This window comes from Coturnix japonica, chromosome 12, assembly GCF_001577835.2.
Source record: "Coturnix japonica isolate 7356 chromosome 12, Coturnix japonica 2.1, whole genome shotgun sequence".
NCBI lineage: Eukaryota > Metazoa > Chordata > Aves > Galliformes > Phasianidae > Coturnix > Coturnix japonica.
The window spans coordinates 3243848-3270777 of NC_029527.1; the positions used below are offsets into that span (position 1 = coordinate 3243848).

Consider the following 26930-nt stretch of genomic DNA (forward strand, 5'->3'; position numbering starts at 1 on the left):
CTGTTACTCCTAAATAAATTCTGGCTTTAGTTTATCTTTCTCTAGTTGCATTAAGTTCATGTAAGTCTTGCTCTTTTGTTTTCCAGTGAGCTTAGTTTCCATTCCTTTAAATGGTTTTGGTAAGTTCATGCTTAAATTAAGAATTGGAGGTCAGGTGATATGACAGTAGAAGCAGGAATGATGTCCAAAGGTTCAAGCCAAGGAGTTTCCATTGCTGCTACAATACACAGTTCTCAGGTGGGAACTCTGGGGGTAGTGCTGATTTTTCAAACAAGACTGAACATGCAATATTAAAATTAGATCTAAATGAGTTTTCTAACTAAGCTGGTGTCCAATTTCCACAATTGTAGCCATTTCTCACTTGTAATTTTCCTGGAAAAATACTTTTTGACTAAGCCTGGTAAGCATCTTGTAGTTCTTGCAGAGATCATGACATAGAACACTGGACAGAAATCTATTTACAGGCAATCATGGATGAAAATAAGTTCTACTTCTTGATTACAGTAACACAGCATTACAAGACTCTACAGTGGAACTTTTAAATGAAATCCTTACATCTTTTTGCTGCAGTTTTTCTTATCACCATTTGAAGCTTCCTGAGCTTGGCAAAACATCCTTTGGGGTTTTGTCAAATACTGAATTGGTTGTATCAGCCACCACAGCTCTTTTCATGTCCTTTTTGCTTGTTTCTTTGTTTGAGAGTGTCACCGATTGTGTCAGCAGAGTTCCTGGAAAGAGCTTTTTTAGTTATGTTGTGCTCCCTCTGCTGACTCTGCAGCAACAGAACACAATGGAGTTCTGGTCCTACACTATGGAGTGGTATGCTGGATTTGAGAACCTGGAGACCATACCAGCATCATTGTTTTAATGAATTAAATGGAATCTGGCCAAGAGCATTAAGTCATTGCTTATAATATAGAAAAAACGTACATGTTTTGGCTTATCCAGAACCATTTAGATAAATAGTGCCTTTGCTTTATGCAGATTTTCTTATTAGGTAAAGTCTGCTGTACAGACTTAACTTCAAACAAACAAACAAACAAAAAACCTTAAAAATAGCATTATATGTATCTGCATTCATGTTTACATTTGTACCTGTAGTATTATGCCACTGCCTTGGTTTTAGTTCCTTCTCAAAGCTGGGATGCTGTAGCTTTTCTCTTTTTTGTTCTTGATTTTCTGTGTCTCGTGTTGTTCTCGGATGTTTTGTTTGCTTCACTAAATACCTACAGAGTCACATTTTGGTAGTTTTGTCTGGAAAAAGTGTGCCTAGAATGCAGTGCAACAGGCCTTTCAGGTTAACTGAGCATAGGTAGTCTTTATGGCAAAGAGTAGGTTGCAATCCAGGATGCTTTTCATACCGTGATGGTCTCTGACATTGTATTCTGTGCTTTCCTATTAAAAAAAATGCACTGAAGAGCTTCCTTGCAAATTGGAAATCAGTGCAACTTACAGTGTCTGCCAAGTGATATAATTCTCACAGTCAGCACTGTGATAAGGTTAAGCCGTCATAGTGGCTGATAGTTAATACAAATACTAGCTAAGTTCGCGTGCCTGCCTTTACTTCCTTGTAGACAGTAGTTCGCTGTTGGTTGTGTGATTTTAAGTGCATGTGAAATTATGTTTTTCATTCCTCTAGTATTTATAATACAAATCAGACAATATTGGTAAAACTCATTTTGCTTCCACTGTAATAGTAAATTGTATTCAGTTTGCAGGATATTTATGAGATCAGTCATATGTAAAGATTATATCTTTAAATCCATGCTGAAATGTTCTGATTTTATATCCAAAACCGAATTCTTATAATTCTGAAGTGCTTATGAACATCATTGATTTGGGGTCATTATTGCCTGGCTGTTTTGTTGTACGAAGAAATTACATATTGTGTGTGTTGTGATCCAGAAATAGGCAAACAGATTTACAACATAGCTGAGGTTAATAGTTTTCAGTGGAAGGAAAGCAGTTAATAATGTACATGCAAACTTCTTTGTGTAAATTAAATCTCATTTATTTCAGTCAATTAGAAGCTAAAGCTGCTGTTAAAAGTTGCTTATTTGATGGATCTGAAGTCCAAATTGAGAAGCCAAAGTGACCAAATTATTTTAGTTCCATAATTTCTATTCTATTTTTAGATAAAAATGTCATTTTTATGAATCATAGAAAACTAAATATGAACACTTGTTATGAGTCAGTTTGTGAACTTTTTCATAGTTGAAGTTTAAGTCAATGATTTTTGGTTCATCTGACTGTCAGATATGCATCTGACTCAGATTAACATTTTATTACTCAGTCTAAATTTATTCAGTTTGCCAAAGATTTTCACAGGCTGAAGCTTTTTGTTTACAGCATAAACATACATGAGATTTAAAAGGCTATAAAATAACTTTCCTCGAGCCTTGCATTTAAGATTCTGATATTAACACTTTGCATCTCGGTCCTTTGGGCAGTAGACAATTAGGCCTCAACTTTGGCTCAAACACATTACAGAAATAAGTAGCATCTTTAAAAAGCCTGTTTCTTCTTTTGTTTTCAGAGATTACAATGGTTGACACAGAAATGCCGTTTTGGCCCGTTAATTTTGGAATTAGCCCAGTGGATCTGTCTACGATGGATGATCATATGCATTCCTTTGACATAAAGCCATTTACCACTGTTGACTTCTCAAGCATTTCTTCACCACACTATGAAGATATACCTCTTGGAAGAGCTGATCAAACGAGCATGGATTATAAGTATGATATCAAGCTCCAGGATTGCCAAAGTATGTTTTTTATTTTTCAGTGTTTCTTCGTGCTCACATTTGCTTTGTTCTCCAGAAATTGTACCACCAGCAAAAGAACTGGATGGATTCAAATGCCTAAATGCAGAGACTGTGAATCCAAAAATCAACAGAGATATCCACGTGATATCCTGATAGGACAGCCTTCACTCAAGTAGCCTCTAGTGATTAGACAAGGCGTCATATAGTAACACGCAGCATACATAGAAAATAATAATACACAGAGCTTTTGAATTCCATACAGGCTAAGAAACTGATGGAATAGAAATATTGGCTGCATCTATGTTGGTAAAACAGTGTTCCTTGAAGCTTTGTGACCTAGTATTATTTATATGGTACAAAAAACCATTGCCTTTCCCCAGTTATGTAAAGACAGTACACAGAATTCTCCTTCTAAGGAGGAAAAAGTAAAAAATAAAAAAATAGTAGTCTACTCTGAAATAAATTGCTATTGCATTCCTGCTCATAGTAAGAAGTCAGGTTGCTGTGCCTGGAACTTTTTTAAAGATCCTCTGAGTCTATTCAAATCTGACATCACTTTTGTAGGAATTTTTCATGAAGATTATACTATTTAGTTTTGTAGTAGAGTGAACCAGGTGCTGTGTGCTTCTGAGTTATTTATGAAGTGAATTAAAATACACTTTACTGCTAATAATTTATTTCTCTTTTGCTTGATTAGAAAATTCCATAATATTTTCATAACAAACTAAAGAGTTGATTAGCTAAATCATTAGGCATGCTAAATCCTCTTGGTCTTTTCTCAGCTAATTTTCTGCTTCCTTTTTTCCTGTAGTTTCTGTAGGAAAGAAAACTTCCCGGTTTATTTAGTGTAGCCAAACAGAAAACAAAACATTCACGTTATGGTAATACTGCATCTGCCATGTAATTCCTGAAGTATGATTTGATGTAATGTTATATATGGTGTCAATTGTCACAATTGCCTTCTTTGATCAGCAGTGATTGATTTAAATATGTCATACTTATAATATCGAATAAGCTCAAGCAACCACAGTGTGCTCTCAATACTTAGAAAATTTGGGAATATTCATCTCTAAACTGCATCCAAAGTTGAGCAGTCCTGGGAGAGAGTTAAATTTCATTAAATACACAAATTATTCACTGTAGGTTAATTAGATGCTTAGGTGTTTTTCATGGGATCAGTGTGTCCAGTTCAACTCTCTGCAGTAGTCTGAACACCTTAAAGTCACCTAATTAGATATTAATAAAAGGAATAAGACCTTTTAAGTAGGAGGTCTCTGTATGCAAATTTTACATGTCTGTATTAAAGTCATTCTGCACTACAGAGCTGGAAAGTGAATTTGTGACATGATTCCTATATGCCTCTTCAAGGTTTTCAGCCTACATACTACCAGTGAAATATCTGCATACAGCTTATACTCCCTAACATCCTTTGTTTGCTACCATCATTTTGTGTTACAAAGCATACCTATGAATCTGGCTATGTTTACTGTGATTGTTTCTGATTCTTCCTTCTACCATATTTTTACTCATACTTTGAATTACTCATTTAAATCTTCTCTATATGCAGGTGCAATCAAAATGGAGCCTCCTTCTCCACCCTATTTTTCTGAAAAAGTGCAGTTATACAATAAACCACATGAGGAGTCTTCCAACTCACTTATGGCTATTGAATGTCGTGTGTGTGGGGACAAGGCCTCTGGATTTCATTATGGAGTTCATGCATGTGAAGGCTGTAAGGTAAGTCATTGCAAATCTGTTTTCTCTGAATATTTGGTATTATTTTCATTTAAATAAGCTTTAAGTCTTTTAAATTGTTTCTTTATTAATCACTTATTATTGATTTCAGAAAGTACATTTAGACTGTCAAAAGACAGACCTGTGAATTTCCATAATGATGTCCGTCCTTACAGGACCTCATAAGATTTCTGTTTAATAATTACCAAGAGTTTGGTATCAAGTTTCTGAATTTTTTCATGTGCCAGTGTACTTTGCAAACTTGTAAAATCCTAACAACAGGAATAAACTAGAAAATAAAACATCAAAGATAGAACCCGGAAATATACATTGTGAAATTAGGTTAGCACAGTGCAAACAGAAAGAAATAGAGTGACTGCTTGTCCCATGAGCCCTAAAAGCCCTATTTCCGTTTCTTGGGCTCACAGTTTCTGTAGTACTGTTAATTTATGTTCATAGCATCCTTCCAACCCCATTCATTCCCATTAGTTTTTATAGATTTTTTATTTTTTATTTTTTAGACTTTTACCCGTATCAAGCTGGCAGAAAATGGCTTTAGAATGGGAGCATGCTGCTGTGCAGATATGATGACACAAGCATTGCTTTCTTCAGAAATCTGTCTAATACAAAGTTAGACTGTGTACATGCAGAACTGTGCTTTGCGTGTCTATACAGAATTGAGACAGTGACACTGGCAGTGCTTATTCTACCTTTTTACATGCTTTTATGTTTATTACAGGGCTTTTTTCGAAGAACAATCAGATTAAAGCTCATTTATGACAGGTGTGATCTTAACTGTCGCATCCATAAGAAAAGCAGAAATAAATGTCAATACTGCAGGTTTCAGAAATGTCTTGCAGTTGGAATGTCACATAATGGTAAGTGTACATGGCATATTATAAAACTCTAGTGTTTGTTTTCAAAAATAACATGAAGCGTGTATCTGTTTACTGAGTTTGATGCTCTAATGCTTTGAGCCTTCTGTTTCTTTACACCAGGCAGTGTAGAAATACGTATCAGAGAGATTGCCCATGTAGCCTATGTATTCAGTTGGAGATTAATTAACATATAAATCAGATAGGTGAAGATTTGCATTTGTCACTGTATACACAACGTATCCAGTGAGTTAGTTTTACCCTCCATCATTCTTGCACATTGCACTATTGGTTATTTTTCAAGAACATACTCCTAGTGTAATTTTTGTTTCAGGTCATGGTCAAGCTGGTAAGGCATGTTCCATACCATAGCTCAGTAGCTATGAAAAATGAACTTAGTTATGAATTATGGAGTAGAGAGTTTATCAAAAGTTTGTGAATAACAGCAACTGAAATTTGATGCACCATCAGCATCGCTGAGTTAACTTTTCCTGATATTAGAACACAGCATACTTTGAAGGAATGGGCCATATGCTGTACTGTTCAAAAAAAAACAACTGTCCTCCTCCTCCCTTAGGATACCCACATGTGGGCATAGATTCCAATGTGTGGTAAGTAGGAGTGTAGTGTTTCATAGCATGCTCATTCAGCTGTTGGCCTCTCATCATATAGTGTGTATAGCTGTTACTCCTCTGTTCTATGCATTGTCTGACCTCTCCATCATCCAGAGGTAAACATCCTCTCCCATCTGTGATCTGTAAGCAGCATTTCCATTTTGTATATGTTCTAGTCTTTGCTTGCAAAGCTGTATGCAGTTGTGTATGGTTCTGTCATTGCCTTCATTACAGCAGGTAAAACTGTTAGCATTAAGCATATCACTGTGCTGCTGTCTTGTATACAGTCCAGAATAAAATCTCTCTGAATTTTAAAATTAACGCATCAATTCATTTAGAAATACTTATTTATGAATGTTTGGACAGAAAGACGTAAATGATGAAGATTCTTTGCTGCCTTGCATTGGCAAAGTTTAGTAGAAACAGGAATTAAATGTCATAACATGGAGACTTATGTAATTCAAGGGGTAAAGAATTGCAAACATGACTGGGAAAATAATTTCTGTGGTTTTTTGGTTTTTGGTTTTTTTTTCTTTTTAACTTCCATTATTTTCAATATTAAAAAAAAAAAATGAGTGTGCTGTCCCCAGGAGGAAGGTTTAACTGTGGTTTGTGTAGTTAGTACACACAGGGAATGTAAATAGGGATGGGAAATGTTTTGCTAATAGAAAATACGGTTTTCCATTCCTGGGATGCAACAGTAGCTCTTAAAAATAAAACTAATTTTGAAATGCTACTGTGGGTATTTTTATAGTCATTCAAGACTGGGGTTTTTTTGGGTTTTTTTGGTTTTTTTGGTTTTTTTGTTTTTTTTTCAAGGTGCATACCAAATTCTCTCATAAACCAACAACATGGTTTCCATTTATATATCAATGTGAACCATGTGCAGCCCTATCAAAAAGGGGAACGCTTGAGATCATGATCTCTGGCTTAGCAATATGAAGGGCTCAGGAAAAATTTCCCAGCAAGGATGAAGCTGTAGCACCAGCATAGACCATGGTTGTGTGGAGCAGGAGTGGGGAAGGGCTTTGCTCTTTTTCCCAGGGCTCGAAAGAATGCTTTCACTGACTTTTACCATGAATTCACTTACCAAGGAGTTAGTAGTGCTTATATTCAAGTGTTAGCTTCTACATTTGGGCTTTTGGCTGCTCCAGTAACATCAGATTGTATGAAGCAACACCCTCCTCCTCCATCAATTATAAACAAACACATGTCTTAAAAATAACTAAGATTTGCCTTTGAAGACAGAAGTCTACATAAAGAGACATGCAGAAGCACAACACTGAAAGTTGTGAATGGCACCGAGACAGATTCTAATGTTACATTTACAGCTTAAAGTTGGACAACTTGGATTGTGAAACTATCTGAATTTTAAATGCTTGGAATCAAAAATGTGGATTCCTCGTTTCTGAGGGTTCCACTCTATGGCTGTCTTTGCACAGATACATTATTACAGAATGAATAGTTAGGGCACTTAAAAAAGGGGGGATGGAGGGGTGGGGGAATGCAAGGAGACACTTAGCAGCTAACAGCCACATTTTTTCATGTATAAATGCTGCATACCACTTAGCTGAAGGTTAAGAAAGACAGTAGTGTTCTCATGCTTTGGATATTGTTTTCCTTCCCTTCTCTAACCACAGTGCTGCTCTGTGTTTAACCCTCAGTTGCTCAGATTGTATTCTGAAATACCACTCAGCAGAAATTTTGTTCCTTTTATTTTAGAAATGTTACTAGTTTTTGGTGTTTTTTTCCTCTGGCATTAAAATTTTATTTACATGGAGCCACACGGTGTACTAAGAGACAACACATGTGACAGTGTGTCTTTATTATCACTCCTGGGAGTAAAGAAATGGAAGGTAAAACCATTCACAGGAGGGAGAGAGAAGCAGAAAAGAGGGAAGGTCCTGTCGCTCACTCTGCAGAACCCTGAAGTTTGCCTCAGCAACCAGAAGTGCTGTGAACTCCTCTTACCCACTCTGTCAGTTTCCCTTTTTCTGCCATAACTTCCACAAGTATTACCAATCCTTCCTACTTCTCATCCCAACCCAAATTCCACTGCTGTTTCCCACATTCCCTCTGTAAACCCACTGACCACTCCTTGACTTTATCTTAGTCCCCTGAAAGCGACAACTTCTCCAAAACAAAACTACTAGGCTAGTACCACAGGATTGAATTTTGACCCAGTTTTTGCCTGCTACAATAATAAAGACTGGACAATCTACTCTAACTAGTATAATAGTTATAAAATATACGTTAAATGTTAAAGAACATACTTATATTTTAAAATTTTATTTTTGCCTGTTAAATTGTAACTTAGGAATTTTTGATTCACAACTTTGTTTTTGTTGTTAACAAATCGTTACATTTAAAATACGCTTTTGGCCTTTTGTTTAGGAAAATTTTATGAATTTTATCATTATCACATATTTTTATGACAGAGGGACAGCATCTAAAGGTGAATCACTTCTGTTATTCCATCTTAAAAATACACATTTAGAAAAAAACATGGAAATGACAGATTGCTAAGAAACATCAGATCCACCGCCTAAAAACCTGTATATATATATTTTTAAAAGTCGCACAACATACTTTATTCCAAGTTTGTTTTTCACATGCTAAACACAACAAAGTATGAGATATTCCTGAGGAATTTAATTATTGCTCAATTATTTTTTATGTGTAAGTCTGATATGATGACAAGCAATAAACTAGACCCTAAAGGTGAATTAGTACGGAAAACCATAAGAGCCTGTTGCCCTTCTATGGGAAGTAAATTCACTATTTAAAAAGACTTGATCAGTTAAATGTAACTGTACTGATTTTAGTGGCTGTTTTGTTGAACTGATAGACAATGCTGCTCAAGTGCACTGTTAACCAACGATGGATGAGATGGTCTCCCTATACCATTTTGATTAGCTATTAAAAAAAACCAAAACCAAGGAAGAGTATTATGGATTAACATTTGGCACAATAGATATGTGTGTGTGTGCTCTCTTTTACCACTGAAATTTACTGGGCTGTTTACCAGCATATGTAAAAATAGATAGACAGTAGATAGTAGTAGATAGACACAGTTATGTGAAAGAATTTTTTAGTGAAGTTTTAACTCATTTAATTAAAAGAGAAGGAAAGAAAAAGGTGGGGGGAAAAAAAAGCCTATTGTTTTCAATGCCTTGGGGAAGTATAAAAACAATTTTAGAGCTGAGTTAATATTAAAACATAGGAAGGGGAAGCAAAATGCCATCTTTTTTTTTTTTTTTAATCCCTTGTTTTATTCCCTTCCTTGTACAAAATAACCTTGGTGAGAGGGGACCTTATGCCAGGGAGATTCTACATTATGAGCTTGCTTCTGCAAACCATAAATTTCCAGAACAGTTCTTGCACCAGAATCATGTCTCATACTGTTTAGTCAAGCACCATTTCTATAGTATTTTAAGAGTTACTGTGCTTACAGTGTGAGTTCATAGTACTCATATCAGACTGTTGAGTATGCATGATTTATTATAAACATAGAGGTTTTATATATAATGCCCGACGCTTATTTCATATGAAATATCAGAACACCCTATCATAGTTTGTCATACCAAAGCACCCAGCTCCTGGTAGAATTATGAAATCTTTCAATGGACATGTTTTTTCAGAGTTGTTAACTGTTTCTTATGACCTGAGGACTTATTAACACATACTGCATGTGTTTCAGGGAGTGATGAACAAAAAACAAAACTGGAAAAAAAAATCATTGATATATGAGAACTGATCAATAAATACAGTAAATATATATTTATTTTAAAACATAATTATTTATTCTTGAAAAAAGTGTCATTTTTTTCATCAGTGCACTGCAAGCATCCTGCAAGCAGGAAAGTGGCTGACAGTTTCCAAAACAAACATCCCTAGTGTAATCATATGTATGACCTTAGGAACAATTTGTTCTTATCTAGGGAAGGCATTAACCATTGAAAAAAACATTAGTAATATTTCTCTTTCTTCCTACCGCTAAAAATGCAAACCTTCATTTCTTCCTTCTGGTGTTGTAGTTTTGATGCTCTGTTTCTGTTTTGTTTTAATACTGTAAAATAAGTCCTGTTTACTGAAATACTGTATGATAAATCAGTCTTGATCTTGCTGGTTCATGTGAATTATTTACTAAGCCCATCTCTGTAAGGATAAATAGTGACTTGGCTATTAAGTACGTAGGGTAAAACTGAGAAGTTTACAGCCAACCCTATAGATATGTAGAGCAATTGAGATCATACAACTAGGTGGGACCCTTTCCTGTTCTTATGATATAACAATCACATACAGTTGCGATGAAGAACTCAGGCTTTTTGTAGTTTTTATTCTCTGTACTTACATCTTTTTCATTCTTTAACTATTTTGGTAATATTTTAAATCACTTGATATGTTAATGTCTGTTGAACTGTTTAGGAATTCATTCCTGCAAGGCAAGTGAGTGTTTTGTTTCTAAACAAATGAAGAAGCTGAGATCCATATGGTGATTAGCCCAAAACAATACAAAGCTGAATGGTGGTTCCTACCCTAAGTAAACTGAATTTTAATATCTTTAAGACTCTTTATATTTGATTTATGTTGGAGGTAGAATCAGTGGTTTTCACTAACTCCAGTTGTCAGATGTAGTAGTTCTTAGATTTCAGAGCAGGATAATGTAATAGGACTATGTGCACACATAGGTTATTTTCTTTTTGAGATTGGATTGTTTACATATCTTTGAAGTGCTTTAGTAGTTTGCCTATATTAGTGGAGAGAAACATCTTCCTCTTATTTGCCTACGTACTGTTTTAAGAAAAAAATTGAATAACTTATAATAAAAGGTGTCAGAAAAATAAAAATATGCCTTTGTGGGTGCAGCTGTAGCTATGGTAATTACTTGTCATCTTCTTCAGCCATCAGGTTTGGGCGAATGCCACAAGCGGAGAAGGAGAAGCTCTTGGCAGAGATTTCCAGCGACATCGACCAGTTAAATCCTGAATCTGCTGATCTGCGAGCGCTTGCCAAGCATTTGTATGACTCATATATAAAGTCCTTCCCTCTGACCAAAGCCAAGGCAAGGGCGATCTTGACAGGAAAGACGACAGACAAATCAGTTAGTTCCCTCTGTTTTCTTTTTTTTTTTTTTTCTTTTGAGTAAATGATTTACCACACTGACAACACATCTTTAAAAAGAAAAAAAGAAAAAAAAATACTTTGCTGTGGCAGTTTCATGTTTCAAGCTGTGTCTGAAACACAGGAAATGTTTTTAGATAGGATAAGTAAACATCATTTGAAAAAACTCCAAGTTCACCTAATAAAATACTTGAAACCAGTACAAGAATTTGAAGGTCATCTTAACCTTTTTGTATTCTCTGATCCATTCTTCCCGTTTTTCTTCTCCTTTACCAGAGGTTATCTTCCACACTATCTGTTTTAAGTGGCTATCTAGCTGTCACCAATTGGTTGCTGTGTTATTCAAGAATACATATTGTAGCATGTTATCATAGAGTATGATCACTGCTGGCAATATTCTTTCTCATAAGTGTCAAATGATTCTCAGTGTGAACAGCATCACAGGCTTTAACTATGATGTTTATTCTTATGATGCTCTGATGACTTCCTGCATTTAACTAGATTATCATGGATCAGTATTCTATGCTGGTACAAGTAGGATTTTAGGAGAATGCACAAGAAAATCTTTGACATAGAGATTATTTATGGGTTCCTTTGGAAGCTTCACTGTCAGTACTTAACAGCCTTCTGTGTCAGTAGGAAGAAGGATGAATAAGATCTGATGATTGTGGTAGTTTGTTTTTTTTTTCCAATACTTTCACAGTTGTGGTAACTAAAGATCAAAATAACATTTCCCAAACTAGTAGCGCTTAGTTTGATGTATTTTCTAAAGCGATACGCAGAAATTTTATTGCCAGGGTTTCAACAGACTGTACTTAATTTTCTTCATAAATTTCAAAGGTAGGAAAAAGTATTTCATTTTGTCCTTCACGAGGTTACATTTATCAGAGGATTAATGCCCATAATTCTGTATTGCTTCAAGTTTTATCCTTCTTTGACTGCAGAAGAACATAACAGCATATGAAGTAATTAAAATGTTAGCATACAGTGTCTCTCCACAAAAACAGTCTGTATTATCAGAAGTGCAGACATTTTGCTGTACACTTACTAGTTACATTTGATATAAACCAGTTGAATTCAGGTAAGAGGAGTAAGTATTCGGAGCTTTGAATTGTAGTCTTACAGAACTTCTGTGAAATGGGAGAGAAAAAAAGAGGGCAAAAAATCATGAATATGTTCCTACCTTGTACCTCCCCAGCCCCTGATTAAGAAAAGTTTCACCCAATGTCCTGTTTTCAGCGTGTTGATTCACAGAACATGTGAAATCCTAAGAATTACTTATCCTTTCTGTAAGTCATTTTAACATTATGAAGAAGTTTGCTTTTCTAAAGATTTAACCCAAAACTGGCTACCCTTGATGGGCAGGCATTTCTAAGTGCTTTCTGATGAGTTGTACCTCGTTATGTTACTCATTCATAGAAAATGTGAAAGTAACTTGTGTTCTCCTTTCCCTTTTAGCCATTTGTTATCTACGACATGAACTCTTTAAGGATGGGAGAAGATCAGATCAAGTGTAAGCATGCATCGCCACTGCAGGAACAGAACAAAGAAGTAGCAATTCGCATTTTCCAGCGATGTCAGTTTCGCTCTGTGGAGGCAGTGCAGGAGATCACAGAATTTGCGAAGAACATTCCAGGTTTTGTGAATCTTGACCTGAATGATCAGGTAACTCTCCTGAAATATGGTGTCCATGAGATCATATATACTCTCCTGGCTTCTCTGATGAATAAAGATGGAGTTCTTATATCTGATGGACAAGGATTCATGACACGGGAGTTTCTGAAGAGCCTGAGAAAACCTTTTTGTGACTTTATGGAGCCCAAGTTTGAGTTTGCTGTGAAGTTCAATGCACTGGAATTAGATGACAGTGACCTGGCAATATTTATAGCTGTCATTATACTAAGTGGAGGTAAGTGCTGTCTTTTGCTTATGATACCATGTAATAGAGTTGACACTTTTAATTCCTGTCCAAACAGGAAAGTGCTCAGCAGTAAGAGACAGGAGTTTATTTACAGGTAGTTTTTGAGCAGCTTTCAGCTTTCTTGGTATCGTTTGCCACTTTTTCAGTTTCATGCAGAACCTGAAAATGTAAATGATCTGATATTAGTGATGGAGCTGGAAATGTCTGCTGAATCAGTGGGTCATGTGATTAACTACATCACAGCCATCTTTTGGGGGAAAAGAAGGACGGGTGGAATTTCACTGGCAAAACTTTCTGAAATGAGACTTCTGCATGAGGATTTTTTAAACCTGCAGTTAATTGAACGCAAATAACTTTGACTCTATAAAATTTTCATAATATATGTTGCATTTGGCTTACAGGATGGGTTTATATTGGTTTTGGGTTTTTAATTCACACCAGATTTTGTGCACCGGTAGGTTTATTAGGAAAGTGCTCTACAAATGCCTGAGAAAAACAGGCATTTGTGTGTCTGCTCTGTTCATTTTTCTGGAGCTGCTGTTTGTGTTAGTGTTACACTTTGAGCAAATGTGAATCTGAGAGCACAGGTACTGTGCTACGTTCATTCTAGCACTTAATTATAAAGACACTGGATTTTCAGCTTGTATTGGAGACAGTCTACTGAAGATTTTAACTATTATATTTTGCAAATTAACAACCCAAATATAGTTCGCTTGGAATCCTTTCTACCAATAATTTGTTATATCAGATATACATTTCAGATGAGGTTGTGGTTCTTTTGCTTTGGCCAGTGCTATCAACTTCGTGATGTTGCACAAAGTATAACCAGCTGATCTGTGTGTATTTTGGGTTAGATTGCTGGTGCAGATATCAATAGGAGGAATGTGCTGAATGTTCTGAATTTGGATCCTCCACAGAGCGATGCAGAGTATTATTGAATTATGTTTAGGCAATCAAACACAACAACCACATGCTTTTGTTCTAAAGTCAAACATTCTGTTCATATTGCATTGCTTGTTTTGCACAGCTTCTTATATATTCAAATTCACCTAAAATTTCTTCTGCTGTTTCGTTTCATTCAATAAAAATGTGGTATTGTAATATGGTTTATTAAACAACTAAAGGCATTTCAAATAAGCACAGTTCCCAGAAGATGTTTTCTTGAGGAAACCTTTGAACACAGTGATCCCTGATGACTCTGAATTAATTCAGTACAGAAAAATATGTTACTGGTATATTTTTGGTTGAATTTGATGGGGGAGGAGAAATTACACTAGTCTATTAGGGCACAACACAAAGCATGCTAGTATCTTGCATTTTCTAATACAATGAAATTTAACAGATGAAAAACAGACCTCTCAAAATGCCTGATTGAAAAAGGGAACTTGCAATCTGTGAAACTAGTTCTGCTATATTTCAATGATGTTTGGTTTGCATTAGAGGAAACAGGTATGATGTAACTAATGATATGTTTTAGATCTCAGGAGAACAGTGATCCACAGGAAAACAATAATTGAGTGCTCTGAACCAGATTTCTCAACACGTCTTTGTTATTTTAAGGCTAATTTGAAAACAGAGATCCATAAAAAACTACCTGAATTTTACTGCTTAGTGTGTAAAGCCATTCCCTAAATGTGAATTTGCCCTCTTGAGAAAAACACACTAATTTATATTTATAGAAGATTTCCCACTATCTTTGTTCAGAACTTTTCTTTCTAAAAAAGACTATAGTTACTTATGCAAACTGAGATTACATTTCAAAAATGATTAAGATTTGCTGACAATTAGAGAATGGCTTTATCGTGTAGTTTAGAATTAAATACTGCACGTACTGAACCGTATCTACTGTGTGACATAGAACAGGAAACCTGTTTCTCAGATGTCTTAGATGCTCTTGATTCTGCAAGAACCTAATTTCTATAAGAACTGTTTTGAATATCAAACCAGGTCAATTTCACTGAGAACAGAATTTCAAAACCAGCACACAGTAGCTCAGAAACTTCAGTAGCTCCAGGAATACTGCGATGTTTCACTTCACAAAATCCAGTGTATAGGTATCGTATAAAGATATCTTAAAAACTTTGTGAGACAAAAGATGATCTTAGCTGAATCCTCTCAGTAAATTTGTTGTAGCAAACTAATGCTAGTGCTGCTGTCTACCTGAATGTCATCTCCTATGCAGCTCCAAAGAGAAAGATAATACCAGCTGGAGAATCACACATAAAGTGTTTTGCCACGAATCTTACATAACTGTTCAACTTTTTGATACTAAAATAGTTGACTTTGCATTATATGTGACAGTAACAAGAAACTGACAAATTAGCTGTTATGACAACAAAATGAAAGTACTCCCACAATCATTTTAATGTTCCTGAGGTTCTCAATGCAGCCACGCTTTGTCTCCGTGATTCCAGACATTACTGTGAGCTCATTATTACAAAGCTGAAAATTGTTCTTCATGTCTGAATATTTTGCTTTAAAATATTGCTGTGCATGGCAAAAAGATCCTAATATTCTGAATTTAATGCTGATGAAATGGTGATACTCTGAGCAGTAGGATATTACCTTGTTCTTATGAAGGAAATACTTCATGCCATTAACAACAATTATAAAATTTCACTTCTTTTACTTTTACTACTATACTTCTTTTACTCACAGTAACTTTGAAAAATATACTTAGGTAAAGAGAAGGTCTCCTTTTTTCAAGGTGACATTCTTCTTCCCATTTCATAACTCTGTGTGTGAGTACTGAGTACCTTGGTGAACACATTAAAGCATCTTAACTCAGAACTCAGTCAAAGCACTTGTTGCAAATAAAGAAAAGCTCCAAAGGTAATTTCATAACGTATTTATGTATTATGGATGGACCTAAACTCCTGTAAATTATTCCATGCCATGTTTAGGATATAGTGGTGGTAGAGAGGTGTGGTAGGGCACACCTGTAAAGAAGCAGATGCTGTTAGTCAACACACAGGGTAATATTTGTATTCAGAAAGGTTGCTGTATTCACTTTTATTGGTCTCTTAGTGGTTTTCTTTACATACTTAAGCTGTGAATAACAGCTTCTTGTTTAATCACTGTAATTTTTCCTACAATCTGAGATAAAAAAAGAAAAAAAATTGAAGATTTTTCATGGAATGATACCAAGAAATGGTCCGTATTTGACTCCTACACAGATCCTTAGCAAACCCGTTAGAATAAAAAACTGCTTCCTAACCAAAGCAGGAACTGCAGATAATCACCGTGGGCTTTGAACCAAAGTTCTGATGACTCCAGTACATGTGACAGTCTCAGAAGAGGAACTCGATCTGCTGAATCATTTGTGCCTCAGCAAAAGCAGTGGTACAGTTATTCAGTCAGATATTTGCCTGCTTTATCATATTAAGTATTTAGAATGTGTATTTCAGCACAAAATATACTTTGTCAAAGATAGTAAAATATGAAGGCATGGACAAAAGTATGCAGATTGCATTTTCCTCTGTGAGGAATAGGAAAAGTTGCTGTTAATGTTAGGAACATGACAGAAGAATGTATAAGTAAATAAAATCTTCTTCCCTGAGATTGTATAGGACATGAGTTTACACAAAGTGTAAGTTGACACAATACTAAGGGGTTATTAGTCTTTTCCAGCCAATATGAACATTTTTCTTAGTTTTAAACAGTTTCCTGCAGAATTATCAAATGAAACATCAACACAACAATGAATTAAAACCTAACAAAAAACTGGATAAAGAAAAGTAATAATAAGAAATGAGTTGTGGTGCTCTGAATGGATTAAAGACAGGCAGCAAGTAGCAGACAGTGAAAAAGCCTTAAACTTCAATCAACAATCTTCTTTATCAGATAGGCTTAAAAGTAGTTTCCAGTGCTATCCTCTCTCACTTTAATCATTTCAAGTCCTTGTCCTTTGGCATTCTTTAACCTAATTTCATTTTATCATAAGAATGTCCTGCTATGGCTCATTTGTTTTTGTCTTCCACATCCCTCATTGGTTCACTTTGCAGCCTTCTCTGTGAGCTTTCAAACAGCATATTAGATTCTGTCTTGGCCTCTTCAAAGGCCTCCACCATCCTGTCTCATCTAGTTTCTTCTCATTTTTGTTTCTGCCTACTCCAATCTGATTGTTTTTCAGGGCTCACTGTTAATCATTTCCTTTGTATTTTTTCCAAAAGCCACATTTACCCGTAGTTTCTTACATTTGTGCGCTCTCTCCTGCACAAAATACATCTTTCTTATTGTAACCCAGTGACTGTGGAGCATATACAAGTAAAAGCATCCGAACAACTTGAACTATTTGATAATGTTTTGAAATAAAGCCTCTTAGTTCCTTATTTTTATTTTTTTCACATTTATATATGCATCTTGGAACAGAAACAGCATTTTCCTCTGCAAGAAATTTGTACTGAGAAAGTATGGCAAACTGTCAACACCCAAAAATAATGTCCATATCCTGAAGTTCTCATTCATGAAAAAAATCTCCCTTGTCTTCAATGGAAATTTTCTTTCCTACTGAATCGGCCTATTTAAAAATAACTTCTTACTATTTCCTAAGCTTTTGTCATAGTCATCTTTTCTGACCGTGGTTCAGTTCAGTCACTACAAAACCATTTATCCGTTTTTTTCAAAAGAACTTAAGGAAGTTATGTGCTTAAATCTCACTGCACTCCACTTTACCAGGGATGCATCTTAAGTTCCTGTCTCAGCACTGATCTCCTGTTTTCCTCCTGGACTCTGAAATTTGCACTAGGGAGCATGGGGTCTGAATTGAATTTCACTTCTGAAATACTTGCACTCTAAAAATTCCCACTACAAAAGAAGCAGGGGGCAAACAGATGAATCACAGAGGAAATTGAGGCCGTAGTCCTTGTGCTTCTTGATTTTTGCACTGAACACTGAGTCATACTCAGCCAGTTCAGAGTTGATTTACAACATATAAGTAAAATTGAAAGCTATTGCAACCCAAAGCTAAAATTATCAAACAGCTTTCAAGTATTCCAAGCTTGGAATTTTCTGAAAGATATGAAGGAACGAGGTAGTTTTGTTTTGTTGCATCATAGAACCGCAGTCAAATAAATATCAAACTTGCTATTATTCCTACTTCTGAAAAATGATTCCCAAACTTCGCCTCTTTGAGAGTTAGCTGCCTGTTCCTAATCAGTGCAGTATTCATGGCTTGTGTATATTCATTTGTTTCCATGCCAGTTCTGCCTTTTAGTTTACACTGCATTTTTTTTCCTCATTTAAGTAAGATCCCAAATTATTTCCAAAGATGTTTTTCCCCAGCCTTTTTTTCTAGTATACAACACAGCTGCAGTTAGACAGAAATGGATGCACAGAAAGGTTACTAAGATCATATTTTGAAAATCTCAAATATAGATCAAACACTTGCCTATTCTGAAAGGGAAAGATTTCCTTTGGAAAAGTAACTCAAGGCTACCTATAGCCATTACTTGTCAGTGATACATCTGAAATTAATTCCGTGGCTACACAGAAAATGTTATTGAAATTGTTGGCTTTTTTTTCCACAGTGTATTTCTGATAATTGGGATATTTACCCAGTAGATGTGAGGATTTGAGTAAGCAACTTAATTTGATTTCATGGCTGTAGAATCAAATATTACTCCAAGTTAGGGGGAAAAAAAATAAAGGATTATGTTAAATAATGGCAAGTACTTAAAGATTGTTGGAGGGAGGCAGACAGAAATAACAGAGCAACTGTCATTATGAAGGATAATAACAATGACCAATGAGGAAAGATTTATTTCTTTTTAAATAATAAGATATACCAAAGATAATCCTGGGGTCTTGCAGCCATCGCAGTGCATGTAGCTGATTTCTGTTGTAAACATCAATACCAGATTCCTCCTTATGAACGATAAGTGTCTGTTGGCAGGAGCCCAGAAAAGGTATTTTCCCTACAAGCCATATCTATCAGTTCTTACTACTACAAGCATATGTGGCTAAGCTGGTGCTAAAAGCAGTCATGAGATTTTTTTAACAGCAGCTGGAACTCGGATATGAAGAAGAACTGAGCCTGAATTTTTCAGATCTCTCAGATTAGTGTGACTGCATCAGTCCAGTTCTGTTCTCCGTCATGGAAAATGTCTCTCTCAGAAGCTGAATTTATTCCTTCTTTCCTTTGATAGTTTAGCATGCATCTTCGCAGGAAATATTTTTAATGGTAGCAGCTGCATGCAAATTCACCTGAGTATTTTATCCTCCAGTTCATTGTTCATTTCTATAGACATTCCAAGATTACTGTGAAAAATGCATTGCAATACTGTATAAACCAAATTATATGCTTGAACTTCTTCCAAGACTAATTCTAAAACTTCTTGTAGCAGATTATAGTAATGTCTTACAAATAAGTTTATTAATAGTTTGTCAAACAGTTGCCAGTAAGTGCTGTATGTAAATACTTAATATAGACTAATAAATTAATACATTAGATTGTGGTTTCCATTTTCTTCATAAAAATAACCTTCCCTCCTCTCCCCCCCTCCTTTTTTTCCTAGATCGCCCAGGGTTGTTAAATGTGAAGCCCATTGAAGATATACAAGATAATCTGTTGCAAGCTTTGGAGCTCCAGCTAAAGCTCAATCATCCAGAGTCGTCACAGCTGTTTGCAAAATTGCTTCAGAAAATGACGGACCTCAGACAAATTGTAACAGAACACGTGCAGCTGTTGCAAATAATAAAGAAAACGGAAACAGATATGAGTCTTCATCCACTCCTACAAGAAATCTATAAAGACTTATATTAATGGCGATAGTAGTTCTTATCCTCTGACATAATGTATGTTCTTCAGATTGCACTATTTCTTTGAGAGAAAACTTTGCATACTTAAGAAATTACTGTGAAACAGCATTTAAAGAAGAGAGAGCTTAGTATAGTAGATCTATTTTATGCATATTGTTTATAAAGACACATTTACAATTTACTTTTAATATTAAAAATATCTATATCATGAAATTGTTGGCAGTATTTTCAGAATTAATTTTTTTAACTATCTTATTTCTTAAAATTGCTTGTCCAGTATGATTGGTGCTTGCTTCACTGAGGTTGGTTAAGCATGCAGTTAAATTTTCAACTTAAAAATAAAAATCTTTCTCCTTAAACATTTCTAGGGAAACATTTTAAGTATTATGTTTGATTCTGTGCTCCCAAGGCAGCGGCAAAATAACAATGAAGTTGAATCATGGATTAGTATAACTTCACACAAGAACTCAAAAGGTAAAAGTTAGACATGTCAGGTCTAGTAGTTGTTCCTACCATAATAAATTTCCACGTTGATAGAGTTCTGTAACGAAGACTTTGTATGAGTTAGGCCCATCATTTATGGGAAAACTCCAAAACTTGACTCCGTTTCAAGCATTAATTGAGGAATATGCACTGCTCATTGCTCTTAGGAAGCAGCGTTATCAGTTGCTCTGCTCACACAGTAACAAGACAGGTGGAGAAGCAGTCTGCATGAAGATGCAGTGCAGCTGCCTCTCTGCCATGATCTGCAATGCACATGCCACACCAGATAGTGCTAATGCAGCCTTCAGCTACACTGGGAAGTCTGTTGTTGGAATGGGTTCACGTAATACCACAGTTATTTGATGAACTCTTACTGAAAAATATACTCAATCAAAACACTATGGAAAATTGGAATAGGATGACACCTCTTAAATAAAAACAAGATTTGAATTCATTCTTGAAAACATAAACCTGTAATGGAAACCTTCGTGTTTTAAGATATCATTATCACTGGGAATGAGAATGCTTTTGAGAGGTTCAATGCTTTAAGATTGCTAATTTTATTTTATACGTTACCCTATAGTGTCAAACAAGATTTCCACAGGGAGCAAAGCATAGGAGAACGCGTAAATTAATTAAAAGATAAAGTTAGTTACACTATCTCCTTTTGATATTCTCAGTACAATTGTGAGGTTCTTTTAAATTCACATGTATTGTGGCCACATTTACTTAGACACTTTCAGTGGTCATATGTAAGTGGACCAAAAGGGAGTAGAATTGGGAATAGGTGAGCAGGCTCAATTTTCAGTGAGTCTAAATTGGCCTTCCTACCAATGTGGCCCTTGGAAATCTTAGTTGGTACAAAAAAGAGGCTGTCAGAATTAAAATAAATCCTTGTGCTTATGTCTTACATAGCTGAAAATATTTCCTACTGCTTATTTCAGACAACCTCTGGGCCTATGGTCAATAGTGAGCATTATGCTTACCAGGAAGTGATTGGAGAATTGGATCATTCAGCATCAAGGTTTAAAATCCAGAGATGAGATTTCAGTGAGATGAAGTCAGTGTGAGGCTAAACAGCTTTGATCTTCACTAAGTTTCAGGTAACTTAGAAAAACTGCCCTAAAACAAATGGTGTGTTCTGTGTTAATGCTCCAAAGTCATGTTTTCCTGCACTTTAGATTAAGGCACATTGCATGAACTGAGCATTAGATTCTGACAGGGATTACATGCACACTATTTTGTGGTTGTGACCATTCAGAAGAAGTTCTTTCACGAACTTGTTTTCCACTGGGCACTGGCCATTTGAAGTTTTGCCATCTAGCACTTATTGGAGAACCTCTGTTTAATTACAGAGTTCATCCCTCTAGGTGGACATATCAAAGACTAACTGGTACCAAGATAGACCACAGTTCCAAAACCAAATTCCTATTACAGTAACACACTGTCAAAACTATTAATCTGAGACTGCATTTCCCATACAACCCAATTTCATATTCGTATCACTGGAAATGAGATACCAGAATTAGATTTAAATAAAGAGTAATGCTGGGGCATATTCATACATGATTATCATTAAACGTTATTTGAAAAGGACGGTGGAAAAGATGCATTTAAAATGAAATTAAATTAATGACTTTGTCACGGCAAGAACTTCTCTGTAACTAAGAAGCACGTTAACTCAGAGATTAATCTGCATCATTACAAGTGGTAGTATTTTCATATCAGTTTAGCAGTTGCACTGCTTGAGGATTGCAGCCTAACGCAGACGTATACAATGCATATGTTTTGAGAGTGGTAATGTAATGGTGGTCATAATGCTCTAAAGATGAAAGAGAAGACAGATTTGCAGGACCGGGTGTTAACCTTTTTTATTTTGGGGGGACTAACGCCCCAAAAGCCTATACTTTTAATTCAACTGTATAAGCTGCTTTAATAAAATATATCATTCTCCCTACATCCTGGCTTCTCTTACATTTTGATAATTATTTATCATGTTTTCCTCAAGCCATGGAAAATGTTAATTTTTATGTGAATTACTAATCACAGAAATGTTCTAATTCTAAACGGTTACATCATGGTTGGGAAGTTTTGCCTAAAATACTTTTCTACAAGAATAGGTCTTAAGGGAAAAATGTTTATTTAATGGACAATTGCTGTGTACTAATTTAGAACAAATGACTGTTATGAGGATATGAAAACATTTTCTCAAAAAACAGTGTTTTCTCTTGTGAATTATGTTCAGAATTTTGATCTAACTGTAAATACTTCTTGTTTCTATGGGATTTTATTTATTAAAAAAACAACAACAACAAAAAACTTGCTAATGGGAGTTTAAAAGTAGGTTGTAATACTTTCAGACTCTGGGGTTTTGGTTGGTATGGGCCATGCCATAAATGAACCATTTGGTTTTTGATCTTCAGTGCTACTATTAACATTTAGCAACTCAAAAATAGAAACAGCTGGTAAATGCCTTACTTTGAAGAACTTCACTTTGCTTACGTTTTTACTGTTCTTCCTTAGTCATCTATTGAATATATTATAACATCTTAGAGATGATGTGCCAGGTGAGATACTGGTACATTTCCACAGGTTTTAAACCTTTTGAGCTGTTACTCTGCCTTGCATTTTACACTGATCTGCTACTGCATAAGAGAAAAAGCTCAAGGCAAATAACATGCAGAGAAATTCATTAAGTATACCTGCACATATCTAGCAACTATCTTTCTGTTTCCCTCACTGTGTCAAACATCAGCTAGTCAATGAAGTGTTTCTTGCAGAAGCAAGAAGTTCTTTATCTAGATATCTTTATATCTAATAGGTAATAGGAACTTCTTCAGACAGTGCTCACTGGTGACCGTTTTTCTAGAAAATGCTTATGTGAATGCCTTAAAATGAAAGTTTAACTGAGACAAATACACATTTCCAGCAAGACCATTATTACAGCAAAGGCAGTTGAGAGCATTTTAATCACTACTTCTGTAACATCAGTGAAAAGTCGTGGAATCGTCGATTATCCTAAGTTGGAAGGGGCCCACAAGGATCACCAAGTCCAACTCCCAGCTCCACAGAGCACCACCCAAAATCCAAACCCAGTGTCTGAGAGTGGTGCCCAAATGCTCCTTGAACTCCAGCAGCTTGGAGCTCTGCCCATTGCCCCAGGAAACCATGCCCAGGAACAGGCCCTTTAGTGCAGAACCTTTTCCTAACACCTTTCCGACCCTCCCCTGATGCAGCCCTGTGATTTTCCCTGTCACCAGAGAGCAGAGCTCAGCACAGTCGCTTTGCTCCCAGTGAGGAGCTGTACTCCTTCCCTCAGTCTTCTCTAGAAGTAACCTCAGCCATTCCCCATGCATCTTGTCCTCCAGACCCTTCACCGTTTTCACAGCCCTCCTTTGGATGACCTCCAGCAGTTTTATGTCCTTTTTATACAGTGGTGCCCAAGCCTGAACACTCTGCTTGAGGTGAGGCTGTGCCAGCACAGAGCAGAGTGTGACAGTCCCTTCTGCTGGCAGTGCTGGGCCTCATGCACTCCAGGGCACAGTGCTGACTAGATTCAACTTGCCATCAACCAGAACCCCCAGATCCCTTTCTGTGGGGCTGCTCTCCAGCCTCTCGTCCCACAGTCTGCACATAGCTGGGGTTGCCCTATGCCAAGTGCAGAATCCTGTCTTTGGTCTTGTTGAACTTCATGCAATTGGCAATTGTTCAGCCCTACAATTTGTTGAGATCTCAGCCTTTCGGTACTGCATAAAAGGAGGCAGTGAGTTGTGTGTTTCTAACAGTCTTTTCCTATGGTAGGCAGCCCTTCAGTGGTCTGAAATACTGAAGCCTAGAAAACAGATTTCCTGGTAACTGTTGCCATGACTTGTGTTTCAAAACTAAAGAAGTTTTGATAGGCCTGCCCTGCCCTTTCACTTTAGTGTGCGCGCTCTTATTCTCAGTTCACCATTGGTACAGTTAAGCCTTGAGGGATCAGGATTCAATATTTGATTTGCAATTGTAAACTGTCCTGGAGTACATTTTAATGGGACTTTTTCAATGATATATGGTATCTCTCACTTAAATGAAGGTAACATCAACGTTGTAAACAAAGCAACACAAAGCTGCAGCTTGAGATTTATGGAAGGAAGAAAATATAAATGATGGCCAAAAAAAAAAGCAACAGCCTCCTGAATCAGCAGCTCGGTCACACACCTGTCAGTTGTTTCAGCTTCTGTTTCAAGCATGGGAAGAAATTACGTGCCTGATCTTACATCCCATTGCAACTTCCTTGCCAGTGGTGTTTAAATATCAGCTACATAAATGTGTCTCCAGCTACATAAATACAGCAATATCCTTTCATCAGCACTAACTAGCTCTCAATGAGCTGGTGATTGTAGCAAAAACAATTTCTGAGTTTCTGTTTATGCATTTTCATATCAGATATAGATACAAAATTAGACTGCAGAAGCAGCACATGATAAAAAAAAAAAAAAATGTCATGAAAATCAGTAGCCAGTGACTGACCCAAGAAGAAAAGAAAGTCACGGTTAGGGAAAGATTTCAAGACTTCACTTGCAATATTATTATATTTTCATATATGCGGGTGTTCGCATAAGCAAGGACGTATATACATAACGTGCATGTAGAGCTCCTAACCAGCAACCATTAATTACTAGTAATTAGTAACCTGTGGGTGGAAGAATTCCAGGTGGAAAAAAATTGCTGCTTCTTACATTTTTGCTTGTACACGCTGTGAGTTGTCTCAAAATCTATGCCACTTATTTTTTATATTTTTATTTCTGCTCAGTCTTTCGTTACCTGACCCTCTATTTCACCAGTCCTCTTCTGTCGCACACTTTCAAAGGCATATAAATTCAGATGTATTTCTGCTCAGCATGGGAGCTCTTGTTTGCAATATATTTGCTCAGGTCTCAGCATAGAGCTGGAAACTGGAATCAGCAACAGCAGCTCAGGATATGGATGGAGACAGTGTAATTTCACTGGGCATTCTCATTCATCAGACCTGACAAATTTGGTCAAACAGGCAAATAGTCTTTCTCAAAGACTATAGAGTAGATCCCTGTTGATGGAACCCTAGTATCTGGACCTTTTTTTTTATAAAAGCTGCACACTTGTGAAGATACCAATACATACAGTATGTAATCTTTGAAAAGGACCTGAATCATAATTGTTTGTATGCAAGGCACCTAAAGTACCTAAATGAAATAGAGAGCCCTGCTACACTTGGCCTTGCAGAGACCAGCACTGTTTCAAGTTCCTTGCACACCAAGACAAGGAAAGTAAAGGAAGGAAGCAGTAAGGAAATTTTATGCTGTCCTATTCCAGATCTGCAGACGAGAAACAACATTCAGATCTGTACCCAGTCCAATTGCTTAGGCTGTCTCTTACAGATATCTACATTCACACTTTGCAGCAGCCAATTGCATTATGAGACTTTGTAACAGCAAGAAGTTAAACAAAGACAGAAAACAGTATATACTTTGATAGGCTCCCAAAATATGAATAGTTGCTTCATTTCACGCTCTCTTTCCATGACACAGGTTTTTGTTGTGTCAAATCCTATGCTAGGTTAATGCAAGAACGTAGTCTGCCCTGAAATTCATATGGGTAATACAGCAGGAACTCTCTGGGCCCTATCATTAGAACCTCACTTGAAACAGTAACTGTAGATCTTCAGGGTTGAATTGATGGGTACTTCTTTTAAATATGAGGCTGATTTACTTCAATAGATTTTTGCAAATGGCTAAAATCAGTTTTCAACTCTGGAAAGGGACAAGTTTCTAACAATGATATTGCTAACTGAATATCACTTTCAGCTCTGTTTTAGAAAAGGGCATTCATGGTAAGCAGAAAAGCCTTAGCTGCAAATATAGCCCTTTTAGATGGCTTAAGGACCTTCTTTTTAATTACTGAGCTTCCTTATTGTGCTGGAAACATCCAGCATTTTCATAACAGCATTGGCCAAGAGGAATATCCATTGCTCATATTATATGCTCTTACCCAACAAGGTTTTTTTAGTTCAGTAGAAACAGCAAGGGAAAACTGTACTCTCTAGAGGCAGGGGAGGGAAGGAGAAATACGCGGTACCATTGGTTCTCACACTGGGAAGAGCTGGCAGTGCAGGAGAAGATCTTGTCCTGCTTGCTGCAATGATGATTAAAGCATTCTGTTGTGTCAGCATATCCTCAGTTTGTTAGTGCTAACTCTCAGCTGGCCATATCCTGCCAGATTTGCAAGCAAAGCCTGCCAAGCCATCTCAACAAAAATGTAGCTTTAAATATTATAAATGATGCTGCATTTTACTGTGGAAATGTTTCCTGAAAAGGCTGTTCCAAAACATCCTTTATTGTTGGGGGAGGGGAGCAGAAGGGGCCTGGGAGAGGGAGGAGGGAGGAAAAAGAGCTACTTTTAATAGATTTTTTTTTTCTTTTGAGGCCAGAGATTCATTTCACATCATTCTGCAAGACCAAATGGATATATATATATATATATACATATATATATATACTTTTTTTTAATTTCTTTTTTTTTTTTTTCTCAGTGACTATAAAACATTAGAGTAATAATTTTGTATGTAAGTTTTGGCAACTAAGCTTGGGGTGGGAGGAAGGACATAGGGCATCTTATTTTATAAGGGATTGCAGTGAGGG

At 36.2% G+C, this 26930-nt stretch overlaps 1 protein-coding gene across 3 annotated transcripts in view; it reads left to right on the top strand.

Moving 5' to 3' along the window:
* The window catches only part of PPARG (peroxisome proliferator activated receptor gamma), a 44782-nt gene extending 22290 nt beyond the window's left edge, over nt 1-22492 (top strand). For 2 of the 3 annotated variants that reach the window (XM_015874773.2, XM_032447286.1), the window contains exons 2-7: nt 2537-2764; nt 4332-4501; nt 5238-5376; nt 10892-11091; nt 12570-13020; nt 19548-22492. In XM_015874773.2, the coding sequence (XP_015730259.1) occupies nt 2545-2764; nt 4332-4501; nt 5238-5376; nt 10892-11091; nt 12570-13020; nt 19548-19795 (1428 nt within the window). In that variant the 5' untranslated portion in view covers nt 2537-2544 and the 3' untranslated portion in view covers nt 19796-22492. The remainder of the gene's footprint in view (nt 1-2536; nt 2765-4331; nt 4502-5237; nt 5377-10891; nt 11092-12569; nt 13021-19547) is intronic. The other variant, XM_015874772.2, reaches the window with a different exon arrangement.
* The last annotated feature ends 4438 nt before the right edge of the window (nt 22493-26930 follow it).